The sequence below is a fragment of the Pollachius pollachius genome (assembly GCF_949987615.1).
Source record: "Pollachius pollachius genome assembly, chromosome: 1".
Classification (NCBI taxonomy): domain Eukaryota; kingdom Metazoa; phylum Chordata; class Actinopteri; order Gadiformes; family Gadidae; genus Pollachius; species Pollachius pollachius.
The window spans coordinates 19,657,375-19,673,694 of NC_136934.1; the positions used below are offsets into that span (position 1 = coordinate 19,657,375).

The 16,320-nt window shown below is 43.6% G+C and overlaps 1 protein-coding gene across 1 annotated transcript; it reads left to right on the top strand.

The window, feature by feature from the left end:
* The first annotated feature begins 1,968 nt into the window (after window positions 1-1,968).
* Window positions 1,969-12,560, top strand: zbtb34 (zinc finger and BTB domain containing 34). Its single transcript, XM_079757801.1, has 2 exons — window positions 1,969-2,214; window positions 9,939-12,560. Exon 2 carries the CDS (start codon window positions 9,972-9,974, stop codon window positions 11,490-11,492), a length of 1,521 nt encoding a protein of 506 aa, XP_079613927.1. The 5' UTR covers window positions 1,969-2,214; window positions 9,939-9,971; the 3' UTR covers window positions 11,493-12,560.
* The last annotated feature ends 3,760 nt before the right edge of the window (window positions 12,561-16,320 follow it).

The following is a 16,320-nucleotide window of genomic DNA, read 5'->3' on the forward strand; positions in this document are numbered from 1 at the left end:
AATGAGATCAATACCATGCTCGTCCCTACAAATAAACAAACCCGTCCCTAATTGTTCTTCTTCATCCGTCTCGATGGTTCAATCCACCGAGTGAAGTGTTGGTTACCATATCAACAAACATGTCCATAATCACTATTGTTCCGCTGCATCCGTCTCAATGGTTCTATTTACCGAGTGTAGTGTTGGTTACCAAAAATAATGAACAAAGTAAAATTAATGTCTGTAAGAAGGAGTGTGTTGTTTAACTAGACGCACGTGCTATGACAAAGCGTATCTCAGTCCTTCGTTGATCACCCACCTGCACCCAGATTAGGTCAGGTGATCACCTGAGCTGCCAAGCTATCGGTGAAACACAGGTACACAGCGAACATTCTTCTCACTCCACTAATATTCCTGTAGGTGTCTGATGAAGAAGAAGAAGAAGAAGAAGAAGAAGAAGAAGAAGAAGAAGAAGAAGAAGAAGAAGAAGAAGAAGAAGAAGGAATATGTCATAATACAACTGAATTTGTTGTTGCAGGTGGCCCTCTCTTTAAACAAAACAAAATGAAAAAAATGTGTATGAGATTTTCTCGTTTGAATCTGGTCATAGGCCGCCCTACCTTATTTACTTCAGTAAACAATGGCTGACTTTAAATTCAGTAAACAGACTTACATCATAAATAATCTATGACTTTAAGAGCCATATTATCAGATAGATACAATCTGTTACCAACTGATCTGTTTTTATAATTGCCGTCTTACTGAAACCTGATCATAAAAAAGGAGACTATATTTGACATTTTTTGTAAAGTTCATGCTGTCATCACATTTCATCATAGTCTTTGGCGCCACCGCGTGGTAAAGATATAGGATTTTTTCCATCTTTGCGTGTGAAAGAATGTTTCAAGCTGCGATTGCATCTACGATGAATGTTACATGGGTTGATAAGCCTATAATGTGTTTCTTAATGCCATTTCAATCTTTTGTTGTGTCTCTAGTTATTCAAGTATTTTTGAGAAATGTTAAGTTCACAATCTGTCTTTATGGGTTGAGTTGAGAAAGTGGTTCATAGCATGTCTTTACAGTCATAACCAATAGCACATAGGACATAGGACAGGAGCAGAGAGAAGCAATACAAATTGTATGTCCTGCAGTCAGGCATGTGGTTAGTATGACGATGGGCTTTGATGTGATGACCACGCATGTTTGCAGCTTTTATTAAAAACCAAAAGGGAAAAAAGAAAAGGAGAGCTCAGAAATAATGCAGAAGAAGACAAGTGAGCATTTGCACCAAACCATATCAAAGGAGTGCGCTTTCACCTTTGAGGTATAGGCCTGGAAACTGTGAGGTGTTGCATCTTTATTGTTAAGATAATATAATAATCCATTAAGATGGATGATCCGCAATTGTTACATGCATGGGTTATTAGCCTACACGTGTTTCTTAATGGCATTTAAGTCGATTACCTCTAGTGTCCTCATTTCAGCATCGTTGAGAGTGTCGGATTTGGGCCTTAGAGGTAGCCTTTAGTCATTGAATTCACCAAAGATCAACCCTCATATTATTCTTTGCATGATAATTCCAGATACGCAATTGCTTTGCGAATAGTTAAGGTTGTAAAGGTAAAGGCACAGAGTAAGTAAAGTTGTATAACTTTAACTTAAAACCCTTAAATGGTAGGCCATTTCATGAAGGAATGACCGCTGGTTCTTTAAGTTCGTGTTATTGATTTATTAACACTTATTGTGTCAATGTGTCCAAAATGCAAAACGAATACCCATGTCATAAATATGAAATGCTATTAATTATTCAGCATTTTCACTTGAAAGTTCTCAAGTAGGCAATAGCACAACTAAACGATAACATGAATACAGAGGCAACCATGTTGAAAAGCATATCGTCTGGAGTCGAGATGAAACGGAAGAGAAGATGTATGCAAAGTATGTAACAGGGAAATGGAAATGCAGTATCAAGGGTTAAACAAGCGGAGAGTCGCCCGTCACGTCATTCTATAACATAATGTCTCCGTGCAGAACACCGCCAAGAGCCAGGGAGGGGCTGCCGTAAAACACACGCATAAAATGAACGCTGAGACCCAAAAGAACACTTCCTGTTGATGAAAAACATTTGCAGCAGCGACTATCTGACACATCTGGACCGGAGTGGGGGGGAGGCCTGGCTGCAGTGAGACGAGACACGGGGGGAATGGATAACATTTGATCCGCAACAAGACGGTAAGTTCCGCCGGTACTCGGGGTCTGTTCCCCGCAGCGGTCGGGACGAGCGGGCGTCCGGTTGCGCCTTTTGTAAGTTTAAGGGCAAAAAAGGCTACTGGCTACCATCGCATGCTAGCTCGCGTTAGCACCCGTGCGGCGCCAAACGCTAGCGCTAGCTCCGCGGCTAGCGGGCTACGGTACCTTCAGCATTAGCCAGCTCGCTTTAGCAGTTGTCCGCTAACTGCGTTAGCACCCGTTCATTACCGGACGCTAGTGCTAGCTCCGCGGCTAACGGTCTAGGGGCTACGGTACGTCAGCGTTAGAGCGTTTGACGTATCTTATGACCAATGTGATTTGTGTTTCTGTCAGCCTTCTATTTTCTATTTGTTTGAAACAACCGTGATTACAACCGTGATGGCACACGGATGTAGAGTTTTTTTGTACGACTGCATACGTCGGGAATAAAAGTTGGGCCATTAGTCCGGAAGCCCGGCCGGTGCTAGGCGGAAGAGCCCGGTGCTAGACGGACGAGCCCGGTAGCATTGAGCTAGGTGGACTAGCCCGGCAAGACGGACTAGCCAGATAGCCTGGCGGTAGATGGACTTGCCTGGTGCTAGGTGGACTAGCCCGTTGCTAGGTGGTCTAGCCCGGTGCTAGGGGGACTAGCCCCCTGCACGTTGGACTAGCGCCCTGCGCTTTGGGGACTAGCCCAAGGTGCTTGGGCGACCAGCCCCGAGAGGTTGGGACTAGCCTCCGGCGCTTGGGGGACTTTCCCGGCGCACAGAGTGGAGTTGGGCCCTGCAAGCTTACTCTGGAAAGCAAAGCAACTAAGACGCAAGGCGTTATCTCGTCGCAGTGAAACCACATCTGAAGCAAACGTGTGCTGATCATTCAAACTGACTGGCACGAGTGAGCTCAGCATAATGGCTCCTTTTCAACTTTAAGACCTCAGTCCTTTGCTAACCAGTCGTTGTCAAGAGTGTCTTATATAAATACAACTTGATTTGGATGAAAAGGATGAGTCCAGCTATTTTTCAGTTTTGGGAACTAAAGAATGCGAGTTAAGAGCCATTTAGAACCAACAGGGGAACAAGAGACCAGATGTATCTAGCTGTCACCCCTGTGGTCATTACCATAGGGCCGTATAAACATTTGACCTCACGATTTTTATGGATAACGTGTGGGATCATGAGAGGTTACCTTGTGCACCTGCTATAACCAACACCATATACCCAGTCTTGTATTTGCAATCACCCCTCCACTCATTTCTGTGACCGTTTGAGTCATTACTTAAACATAGACAACGGTCTTTAGCGGATCTTGTATATTGAAGCTGAACTATTTTGAATCATAGCCTATGATACATACGGGTACAGACAGGAGCCATACCAATTGTGCTGTCTTGCGTGAGTTGGCATAATGGCGTTGCACCTGTTAAACTGCATTTTTATGGTCATGGTTCTCATATAAGGATGTGTTTCAGTACGAGCCACCAACGGGTTTTTCTTTTGCTGCTGATTGAGCAATAGGTGGCATTTCTTTTAAGGTATCCAAAGTATAGGCGGTTGGGGAGCGCCTGGTTCCAGAGAGCCTGTTAGGGAAGTTGTAATCTTCAGTTTTTCAACACTTTTGGATGTTACGCCACCAATCTCTTCCTGGGTTCAGTTGGGAAAGTTCTAGTTTATGGCATGGCTTCACAGTCCAACAGAATAACACCTTGATGGGGTTAGCTTATGGTTTGGAAACACGATTGAATCAGAGAAAAGCAATGCACAATTCATTTTACTGCACCCAAGCACGTGGTTGACATGAAGATATTGACTATGATTATATTATGACTTTGCATGAATACAACATGTATTTCAAACCAATACAGAAACGTAAGAAAGAAAAGTGTAAACTGATGAGCTTGTTTCTATATATATCTTTACTTATATTCGATAATATTAGCTAAACTAACCAATATCGTAAATTGCTATGGGTGTCTGAAGTGTTCACCCAAACAGGACTTATGGACCTTTAATGGTTCAGAACCTTAATTATCATAGTACATAGTAGAAAAGGTAGTTTTCTGGATCAAGTACCTGCTGCCGTTTAATCTTTACACCATAGGAAAGGACTTTATTTTGCATTACTTTTATTTATGTCATCAGGACCTTATTTGCATTTATAGAGAAAACATGTCTTCTTAAGAAACAGTTCTTTAATTTGAATAATCTACAGGTAAAACCATACCGAATGCAATGTTTGCAGTTGTTGCCAAGCAGGCGACTCATAATGAAACGCACTGTAACACTGTTTGAAAGAGGTTTCGCACAGTCCCAAGATGTCAATGTGCACATTTAGGAAGCATGCGTCTATTGTAAACATACCAGTTAAACATAAACACATCTATGAACATTGCCATCATCAGATTGATTTACCATGGATACGTCGGATAACAGATCTCAGGGAGCTTTTTAAATTCCAAACTGCTTATATGTTGAACCAGGCCCATAGGTACATGAAAAACCTGTGTCTGTTCTGTCTATTGGAATGTAGACCCAAACTAAAGGGTTCCCATGTTGGGTCAAAACTGTTTCTGTTAGCCACCTAACAGAAGTGATTTGCACCAATTATTGAAAAAATTGTATTCATACGGTAAGCCCAAACTAAGGTTTACTTGAATGCCTTTTGCGTTTTGCCGTTATGGTGGATATGATGCAAATAGTAAAACAAACGGCTTGGAAATCTAGGTACAATGAGATGGAACAATTCATTTTTGGTGAAATGAATTTAAGGACGTACTGACTCAACCAACTAGTTTCAAATGACCTGGATATGTATATCTGTAGACGTTGCTCAATAACAGTGATTTCACTAATGTTATCAATAAAATCACATCCTACAACTGATAAAGTACATTTTCTTTTACAAAAGGTTTTAGACTGGCGGTAACACTTTGCCTCCAAGAATCTTACCATCTACACTCTCACCCCCCCACCCAGCCGAGCTACGCTAGTTTACGTCACACAGTTGCATAGCCAGTTAGAGTGGACTGAACGCTTGGTGTGTTTTGAATTCTGAGAGGCTCCCGCTCATAACTGGGAGGGGATGAATGTTACTCATTGCAACTTAATACCATACAATTTGGAATCAAAACATAGGCGAGTGAAGCTCTTACTCCACAAGTTTAACACCACAATGCCTGTTTTTCTCAGTTCAATGACCTCACACATGGTGATCAGCTGAGGTAGTTATTGGAGTGCAAACATGTTACTGAATGCCGCCTCAGGGCAACCGCTCTGCAACATGCAGTGTGCAGAGAAATATCTTTTATCTATTCTCTTGGTCAGCGCTTTGCATGCTCTTTAGAGAATTTAGAGTTTATTCAGCTCCTGTGCACATCCTCGATCCCAGGCGACACAACCTCATGGTGCTCTCTGTACCCCGCTCAGTGCTGAGCGGGGTACAGAGAGCAAAATAGAGCAAAATCACCAGACCTGGGATTTTGGGGAATGCCCCCTGCACTTCTCAAGGGGGTTCCTCTAGGGAGAGTCACCTCCTAAACGTGCCTCTCCCACTCAGTCGGATGCGAGTGGCCGGCGCTCCCCACTGCACATATACATGTGCTTGAGCTCGCTGCAGTGAGGAAAGTATTTGCATTCTTCTCACCTGGTGCGCAGCTGCCATGTTCTGATCAGAACAGACAGTGTGTCAGCGGAGACATACACAAACAAACTGGTTAGTGCTTTCTGCCCTCCACCTACCAGCGGTCGAGCTGTGGCTATGGGCTCATCAGAACCAGCTCAGCCTAAGAGCTCTGCATATCGCGGGCGTCCAGAACTTCAGGGCAAACCTCCATGTCTCCCGGTGATACCCGCTGAGCCGAGTGGCATTTACATCCAAACATCATCATACTTGTCTCGCAGAGGTTCGGATGTGCTCAGGTGGACCTTTTGGTGTTAAGAGGGAACCCCCACTGCAGGCTGTGGTTCTCTCTCAGCCCTCAGAATCTTCCCCCGGGTAAATGCGATGGCGCGCAGACATCTTCTCTGCAGGCGCTCTTGTATGCATTCCCACCCCTTTAACTGATCCATGCTCATTTAGAGCGTATCAGACAGGAGAAACTGTCTGTGATTCCCAGAGCTAGCTGCGCTCTTGCGCACAATGCCATTGCCGGTGCTAGTCAGACAGCTGGGTGGGTTGGTATGGCTGTTGGTTTGGCATCTGAGAGCTTAATCCTGCATGGCAGAGACTGCCAGCAGTGGTTTTCAACACTATACAGAATGCCCGGGCGCCTTCCACTTCCTCCCTCAATGCAGCAAAGTGGGGCGCTTTCTTTAAGTGGTGTGACAGCAATCACGTTGCCCAATCTCTCTGAGGTAGGAAGCGTGCTTGGTTTCCTACAGTGCTTATTGGAGAACGTTTTGGCTTTTTCCTCCACCAAATTATATGCGGCAGCCGTTTCGGTTGGCCACGCTGGCTGTGACCGTAAACCGGTTTTCAGCCCCCCCCCCCCCCCCGGTCAAGAGATTCTTGCATTGGGCTCGACCTGTTAAGTCTTTTTCTCGCGTGCAGAGGCGTTGAGTTGCATCTCCTGTGCCCAGTGCAGCCACTGGCTATGTACGTGTAACGCTTGGATGTGTTCCATTACACACAGTTGTTAGTGTGTTATAGTGACGCTGCCAATGCATCTCGCTCTCTCCAAAGCAGCGTCTGTCTCGCTGGATATGTGAGGGTGTTTGCTTAGCCTACACTCGGCAGGGCTCAGCGACACCGCTGGGTGTTGGAGCTCACTCTTCACGGGTTGGACAGTTGTGCTGCTGTGTCGTCCCTCTGCCCTTTCTGTCTGTTTTTACATGTTAGACATGTCCAGGGGCTCACTCTGCCACTCTGTGTTGGAGTCTGGGGTGCCCCCTCTTCGGCTTGGATATAGGCCGGGCTGTTACAATTTGTAACGTCGTTCTTGACTAAGCCTATCTCTGCTCTCACCCGGTGGTGTGTGGCCCATGTTGATTTGGTAAATTGCTAAAATATTCAGTGCATGGGATAAGCCCATAAGACTAGACGGCTACGCCTACGATCGTTGAACTAGAGATATAATAACCTATTGTTTTGCGATCTTTGCTGTGTCATCTCTTGATTAGTCGGAATAGATCATGTGGCAGTAAAAACTGCCAATGCTGCTGGCTACACGACAAACACTTAAACCAGCACCAATCAGATGGCCATGTTTAACATTGAACAATAAAAACAAAGGTTGAAATGTTTCAACATACCCGTTGTTTAAAATGACCTGGTGATATCTGTAGTCAATGCTGATTAATAGTGGTTTTACTAGTGCTATCATTAAAATCAGATCCTATTGCTCCTATTTTCTACCAAAAATATGATGTGCAGCAGCCCATAACTCTTTGCGCACAAGAATTGTACTGTCTATACGTGCTCACCCTACCCAGCCGAGATACGCTAGTTGGCGTACCAAAGGTCCGAAGCCAGTTTGGACTGAGCACTTGTTTTTTTAAACTCTGAAAGACTCCTGCTAATCACTGGGAGGGGCTGAATGTTACACATTCGGACTTAATACCATACTGTTGCAATGAAACCATAGGCGCGTGAAGCTCTTACTCTGCAAGTGTAACCCAAAAATGCCTGTTTTGACCTCACACATTGTGATCAGCTGAGGTAGTTATTGGCCGGCGATTGAATGTCTCCTTGGGACAACCGCTCTGCAACATGCTGTGTGCAGAGAAATATTTTGTTACCAACAAATGCAAAAGTAAGTAAAAGTAAAGCATGCATCAAGTCGATAATCCTGGGTTCTTCTGCTAGAGTAACAACTCGGTTAGCTGACACTAAATACCCGGAAGGTGAGGATTTGCATGAGGATTTGCATGTGCTCGAAGTGAAACGTATCAAGCCACAAAACCTTGAGGTTAACTTTTTATTTGTCTTTGGCGGTTTTTACAAATTTTCTCAATTGGATTGTAGCAGCACTGCATAGACCTTATTTTCTTATTTGAATGCCTCTACAATCCTTTGCTTAATAGGCAGTTCTGGCTGGTTTCACACTATAAGCAGTTTTACAAAATGGGAAAAATGATGCTGATGTTGAATAAAGAATCCCCCCCCCCCCCCCCTCCTTTCATTCCTACTGTATCAAATTTCATGTATTTTTAGTGTTCCAAGTGGCATCTTTAAGTGGTTGGTTATTCCTTGGTGTTGCATCCATTTTACAACCTCAGCCAAGCCATGATAAGGCAATCACAGTCCTTCTAGGTCAAACTGCTGTTCAAGGTTTTTAATGGTAGTCATAATGTCCATGTCCTTAAGTGGACGAGCTGGGCCAAGTAAATTAAGCCTATTGCCTTGGTGGAAAGTGGCGTTTTCTTTAGTTCCGTAGTATCCTGGTTGGTTTTCCCCCCTTTGGCATGCATGTCACCCATACAGGGTTCATATCAACCAACGAGCAAACATTCTCTGGCAACCTTTCAGCCGTGCTCAATTGAGTGCGGGTGGTGTTGGCAAACTTCCCTGATGCTTCCAACATGCTCTGCATCGTTGCTGCGAGTAAAAGCAGTTTGAAATCAAACAAGACTCCCCTGTTGGTGGGTTTTGCTTCCTCTCCCACTGGCCAGGCTGAGACTGTGCAGTTAAGTTGTGCAGGTGTCTTGGTAGAAGACGATCACATTGTCAATGTCCTGACAGTGTTTGAATGTACAGAATATTATGCTTTCTGCCAGTGTCTGAGAGGAAAGTCACCTGATGCAGGCTTAGTATTTAGAACTTTTAGCCTTATCATTTTGTATTTGCCCAGGTTAACATATAGTCTGAATAGTTCAGCTGTTACATAATTTTATTGGAGTTTAAATATCCATTTTTTATATATATATATTTCTATTTTTTTATTTATTATGATCGTTCTTCATAACTTTTTTTTAATAGTGAACATCAAAAGACATATTTGAAGCAGACGTGTGGCACAAATTTCAGGGTGTGACTCCAGATGCAGTCTAAAAAATCTCATTCCAGACTGCCTCCGCCTGAATCGTGAGGGAAATATTAAGATATTCCTTCTGTTCAGGTAGAAAAAATGTGTAAACAAAAATCTGGTTTGTCAGTTTCTGTACTTTTTAGTGTATATTGATTTGTAGAATATACACAACGTAATGCAGTAAAAGAGAATCATCCCGCTTTGCTACAGGCCAATCCCCCTTAAAAATGTCTTTCTCCTTTTATAAAAACAATTGCTGGTGTTCGTTCATGTAAAGGTTAGATAGCACATGACTCTACCATGTTGACATGATTGAACATGTCGCCCATGTACAATATGTTTTAGCAGTTGGGAGCAGTACTTGCTTGAAAGGCATTGAGAACAAAGAACAACTTTTTTTGTCTGTCTGACTTGATGAAACAAACAGTACTGAAACAATGTTTATGGAAAGCTTCAATATTAATGCTGAGAGTTTGGGTTGGGAAAGCGGCAATACACAAAGTAGTTTTGCACTATAGCTGTCATTCTTAGCCGGAGTAGGAATAATTATCTGCATTACAGCCTTCTGTGTTACTCCCCTGAAACCACTGTATATTTTAATGGCAGATCACGTAGGCACCACTTTCTTATCCTCATCCTAATTCTCTTAGATGTAAATGAGGACTCCTGAGACATCGTTACCATATGAAACATTGTATCTTAAAAATAAAAGTTGAGTTTGCCACTCATCCTTTTTCCTTTGTGCACTCTCTTGTTTCTCTAATAGGCTGCCGGCACGCTGGAGAGATACATCCGAGACATGGACGAGGGCAGCAACTACATAGAGTTTGACGTGCCTGAGTTCAGCAACACTGTCCTAAGCCAGCTCAATGAACTGCGGCTGCAAGGGAAGCTGTGTGACATCATCGTTCACATCCAGGGTCAGCCGTTCCGTGCTCACAAAGCGGTTCTGGCGGCCAGCTCGCCCTACTTCCGAGACCACTCGGCCCTGAGCACCATGAGCGGCCTCTCCATCTCGGTCATCAAGAGCCCTGAGGTGTTTGAGCAGCTCCTGGGCTTCTGTTACACCGGGCACATGTCGCTGCAGCTCAAGGATGTCATCAGCTTCCTCACCGCCGCCAGCTTCCTGCAGATGCAGGCCATCATCGACAAGTGCACCCAGATCCTGGAGACCATCCACTCCAAGATCAGCCTCCCAGTCGGCAGCCCAGAGAAGGAGGGCTCCCAGAACAGCCCCAACGGAGTCAACGACAGCAACCTCTTTGTGAACCCCACCCAGATCTCCCCCCCGTACTACTCCCGGCCGAGCCAGGCGGGCCTTACGGAGGCTCGCGGCGAGCTGTCAGTGAAAGGGCCCGCCAGGATAAGGCAGCAGCAAGAGGAAGGCCAGTCGGACCGCGGCAGCAGTGATGACGTGTCGGAGCAGGACGCTCCCATAGAAGGAGAGATGGAACAAGTGGATCTGATTGGCAAGGACGGGCTAGTGACGGACGTTCACGTCAAGGTTGAGAAGACGGACAGGCCCTCTTACTCGGACAGCTCCTCTGCCGGTGACGACGGCTACCACACCGAGATGGTGGACGGGGAGCAGGTGCTGGCTGTCAGTGTGGGCTCCTATGGGCCCGTCATCCAGTCCACTGCCTACTCTTACTCAGGGCTGTCCTCCCCTTGCTTCGTGAGCCTCAGCGGCTCCAGTCCCTCCCGCTCCATACTCAGTGGCTACCGAGGTGGGCGAGCCCGGGCCAAGCGGCCGCTGGCCATCCCCGCCACCGTGCTGAGCCACGTCAAACCCGGCTCAGATGAGGTTGAGCCCGCCCTGGGGTCAGCGAGTCTGGAGAACGACGTGCGGGAGCGCAGCCTGCGGAGCCAGTGGTACCCGTACAACGAGAGACTCATCTGCATCTACTGTGGGAAGACCTTTAATCAGAAGGGCAGCCTGGATCGCCACATGCGCCTGCATATGGGAATCACCCCGTTTGTGTGCAAGTTCTGCGGCAAGAAATACACAAGGAAAGACCAGCTGGAGTACCACATACGTGGCCACACGGACAACAAGCCGTTCCATTGCCAGATCTGTGGCAAATGCTTCCCGTTTCAGGGCACCCTGAACCAGCACCTGAGGAAGAAGCACTTGGGGGCGACGGAGGGAAGCAACCACGTGGACTCTCCGGAGGGGAGTTTGGTTCAGAAGGACCCAGAGGATAGCTCGGAGAGGATTGCCTTCGAGACCACGTACACAGAGGAGGCACAGGCCAACGATGCCGAGGAGAGCTCCAAGCTCAGCCCGGAGGAGGCTCAAGCGTCCGGAGTCGATTATTAGGGCACTTTGGGATTAGTAAGCTTTAAGAAATATTTCAATTATAAACTAAACCTTTTATTTTATTTTGTCTTCAACTTTGTTTCAAAATTGCATAAAGGGTTACTGTCCATTTTGTGAAAGTTGATTGTTGAATTCAAAGAGACAATGGGTGCTTTTTTGAAGTTTGATTATTTCAAAGGAAAGGGATTAACGATTTACTATTTTTAAGGAGGTCCCAATAATCAAGGCCCCCTTGTTTGTTTTCTTTTTTAATCTTTCCATGTTTTTTAAAAACATAATTACAGAGTTATATAGGCATGTTGCAATAATTGATAATGTGAAAGCTCTGGTAAGATGCTTGTCATATCACCTTTTTACCTGACCTGTTTTTGCACACGTGGCCATAAGGCGGCCACTTACTCACAAGGAATGATTTTTCTGACAGTGCAAAGCTTCGTGTGACATATCCGTTCAATACCTCATTTTACAACTACATACTCATGACAGTCTTTACGGAACTCCGACAGGTTCTACCTCATAGCCAAGAACCTACGAGGAACCGAAGTGTTAAAAATTCTGTTTTTGGTTCCGTTTTATGTTCAATTTTGTCTGTTTTTGGTTTGTAATTGTTAGGTTGTTTGTTTTCCATTGCCAAATCCTAGACAGAGCATTCTCCTCAACACAAAGCCTTGATACTTAAAGTGAAATATTCCTTGCTGATTGTATGGCTTATGGACTAAGTCCTTTGTTCAAATGTTTTCACGGTCAGCCAGGTTGAATTGACGCAGAAGGTGCTATGGTATGAATGCACAAGACTCATTAGCTAGGTTGTGTATTTGTATTGGACAGATGGAAGGAATTGGGTGAAGAGACCAGCCCTGCAGTCATTCAAAACATGAATTGGGCTGGCTCTCTGTCCACGTTCCGGGTCTTGTATCATGTTTTCAGCGTTCATATCACTACTGGAGCTCAGCCTGGTGACCAAGTTGTGGGGGCTTCGAAAGGCTACACGAGCTATCCTCATACATTACAGTCATTTGCAGTGTTCATTATTCTGAAGGAAGTTCTATACCTAACGACTTCACTATTACGTGTATTCTTGTTCTTCGGGTGGGTGGGTGGGTGGCGGTGGTAGGGGACCTATAGATTAGTCTGTTTTACAGAGACAAAAAATGTATCTTTATGATTTCAGCACAGCAGGAACAACTATGGATCTATTCATGTACATCTTTTAAAGTATACTACTTTTAATAATATGCAAACAGAAAGAAGAAAGGAATCTCAGCCATCTCGAAATGGTATACCTCCTCATTTTTATTTCTCTAATAGAAACTATGGGTTCTGTTTTTAGTTTTGTATTATGACCATGTCTGAGATTATCGTTTAAATAGCAGGATCATTTCAGCTGTGATATTTGTTCTCTACTCTGGAGCAGGTGACTTAAAACCAATCTAATTGTATGCTGTTGGTAGCGACGTGGTGTGGTTTAGGTCTCCAAGAGGGAGAGAGTTTGAATGCGTAGCTGGAGAGCCAAAGTCATGGTGCACATTGTGGTACATGGGAGAGGCTTGGCTGTGCGGACCAAGTGAAAATAATGCTCATGTCGGTCTTAACTCTTAAGAACAGCGGTCTGATGACAGTGGCAGGTGACCCCCGATTTGGCGTTTGGGTGAGGGCAAACTTTGAACAATCTCCCCTTCACTCGTCTGCTTGACATCCAGTTTTTCAAAGGGAAGATGTTGACTTGCAAATTTAGATTTTTTTTTAATTCAGATTCTTTACACAAGTTTGGCAACTCTTTGCCACTAGATATTCTTTTGAATGGTATTTTGCGTATGCCATTTGAAACTTTTAGAAATAAGGATTTTGTCTGACTAATAATTAGAAGCTTATGTTTCTATTGAGCTTTAAAATAGTACACTTAAAGGCAATGCATTGTAATGGCACTTAAGGGTAAGAGCAATTATCCAATCACAGCACTGCCCTTTGTTCAATACTTGTTTGACAAACATTTTGAAAGGGCAACTGCCATAACCATCATTTTATTGTCCTGTCCGTTGATTGGAAATCTTAAATTTGTGTCTTCACTTTGAGGTTTTAGCATTTGTTTGGGAAGATTTAAAGGTTTTGTCACTCGTCTTTTTATTTTTTACTTTGTCACACCGCCAGTGCAGTTTGTATTGAATATGTGCTCACAACCTTGGTTTGGCATTTTAGGACACTATTAAGGTACCCCCATGTTTTAGGGGAATTCAAGGAAAATGCGTATACTAGCTCTTCCATTATTTTATGATGTACGTATCGCTAGGAAAACCTGGTGTGAAGAAAGCAAACGTTGTGTACTTCTTTAAGTACTTTTCCGTTGAACGTTTGCTTCCTTAAGTCAGCTTTGGCAATCTGCTACTGCAATTTGGCGGTAGAACAGCAACTCTTTCATCTTTAAGTTCTTCAATAGAGCGTTTCTTTTTCTTATAACTTTCCCTGGAAGAAATTTGGTCGGCTTGCAGTATTGTCTATAAGACCTCCACAACAAGGCATACAAGCTGAACAAACGTGTGCCAAGAGTTGACACCAAAGATGTATCTAATGGGCAAATTTGAACAATAATGTAAGACTGCTAAATTAATGGTTTTCTTGACGACTAGCCGGTCATTTTATGAAGACCAACTTTGTTTTCGGCCCCGGTTCTTATTAAGGAATGTATAGGACCATCCGCTTACAGAAGTTGCTTGTCTTTTGAAAATAAATAGATAAGTTATGTTTAGGTAATGTTCCTAACTAAGCCATAATAACGCTGACTATCCTAGTTTGTGCAATAGGTATTCTAATTGTTTTAAGGCCAATGTATTCAAAAATATAAACAATTAAAAAAAAACACAAAGTGGCATCTTAAATGTAGTGCCTTGCCAATTGCTTTTCATGATAGATGACGGCACTTAAATCTCTGTGCCTCCTCGCTAATTATGTAGATAGAATAGAGTTAAGAATCAAATGTCTTATTTTCTCTTAAAACAAAATGGGAATTTAGGAACCGTATAGTAAAGTGCTCCTACTTCGAGCCCTAGTTTATCATTCAATTGCTTTTCTCCTCGTAATGTAATGAACATTTTATTTAAAGTAATATATATATATATTGCTTTGAATCAATCGTAAAACGAGACACTCCTGTACACCATTGCCCCATGTACAGAGACTGCCTCTGTTTTCTTTCCTCTCTTAGCACTGAGGACAATCTAAATCATCTTTTGACTATCCATCTTTTCAATAATGAGATGAGTGAGATGTGATGCAACATCAAGCCAGGGAACAGCTTCTTTCACCATTTGGCAGATGCTTAAAATTAAAAATCCTTACTCTAGAGAAACGCCACGCTTGCCCTTATATACTGTGGCTGAATTGCACATCACCCGCCCACAAAAATTGTATATACAAAAGAATGCAAGTAGATGTTTTGTAACTTAAGAGGATTTCTCATATTTGTGTCGTTAGGCACAGCCTTGCAAAGATCCGTAAATGGACGATACAGACAACACCATTATTGTTAATCATTGGGACCACCCTAAAAGGAATTGTGGTCCCATCAGTTGATTTAGCGGACCGTACCCTGATCAATGGTGCTTTATAAACTTTTCAGGTTTTTTTCTTTTATGATATCCCATATTTTAGGTGAGTGGTGACTTATTCCAAAATCAAGTTAAATTTTGCAGAACCTAAAACACAAGATCATGGTAAACTTACAGTGACTTTCTGTTGTACATTTTAAAGGTGATGGAAAGACATAGTAGTGGGCCCTAAACAATTAAAACCAGTGTTTACAGGGAAGAGTGTTGGACAACTTCTGGAATTTGCAACTTGTCCTATTCCTTCTTCAAAGACACACTTCAGGTAGTTTACAAACACTGGTACAGGCTTGGAAAATGAATAATCTTAAGTCTTCCATAGGTTTTTGTTCTGTCAGTTTCTGTCCACTGTGTATTATTCAAAAGAAAAAAAGCAATAATATTTTTAAGTGTGTTGTGTTTGGGTCATCAAGCCTATTTGAGATCATGGCTTGCAAAGTAGTTAACAATGCGAATGTCAGGGAGCTGTCGAATTGAAGTTGGACCTGGGCAAATTTTCTTTCATTTAGATTAGATGTAGTTTGTTTAGTTTCTTCCCTTGAAATTTGGACGGGATGACTTCCTCCTCAGTAATAAAATAACTGCTATTGTTGCTTTCTGTTATGCCAGGTTAAGCACCCATCCTCGTTCTATGACTGTAGGTCAACTGCAACACAATACATGGCACTTGTCAGAGTTGGATATCCAGCTGTTTTTAAAGAATGAAAGGGATTTTTGGGCGGGCTGCAAAGCCACTGTTTAGGAGCGACAATCTGTTTCCATGTTAAGTTGTACTGGTCTCCCTCACCCTCATCCCCCTGCTGGCACTGAGACATTAGACCTAGTCGGACAGGGAGAACAGGATGTCTAGAGGCCCTTTCTATGGCCTATGTCCTTTTTTTTTACGTGACACATCCTGATCCCTACCTGCGCACGTCTCTAGCTCCTATTTGGTGAAAACGGAAACACATCGACAAAAACCTAGAACTCAGGGTCTTTAGCGTTTAAAAAAAAAAGTGGTCCCATTGATGGGCGTACAGCTTGTGTCCATGTAGTGTAAATGTGCACTTTTCTTCAGGTGAACAAGTCCTCAAGTCAGTGGTTCCCAAACAGTCTGCCTCAAGATCTTAGCGATCCTGTGTTTTCCAGAGCTAAAGCCCAAGGGACACTGGAGACCATAGACTTAACCTCGAACGCAGGTCTGGCCCTCTCCTGTCTTTTCCACTCTACACACAACCTCACAACCCAAC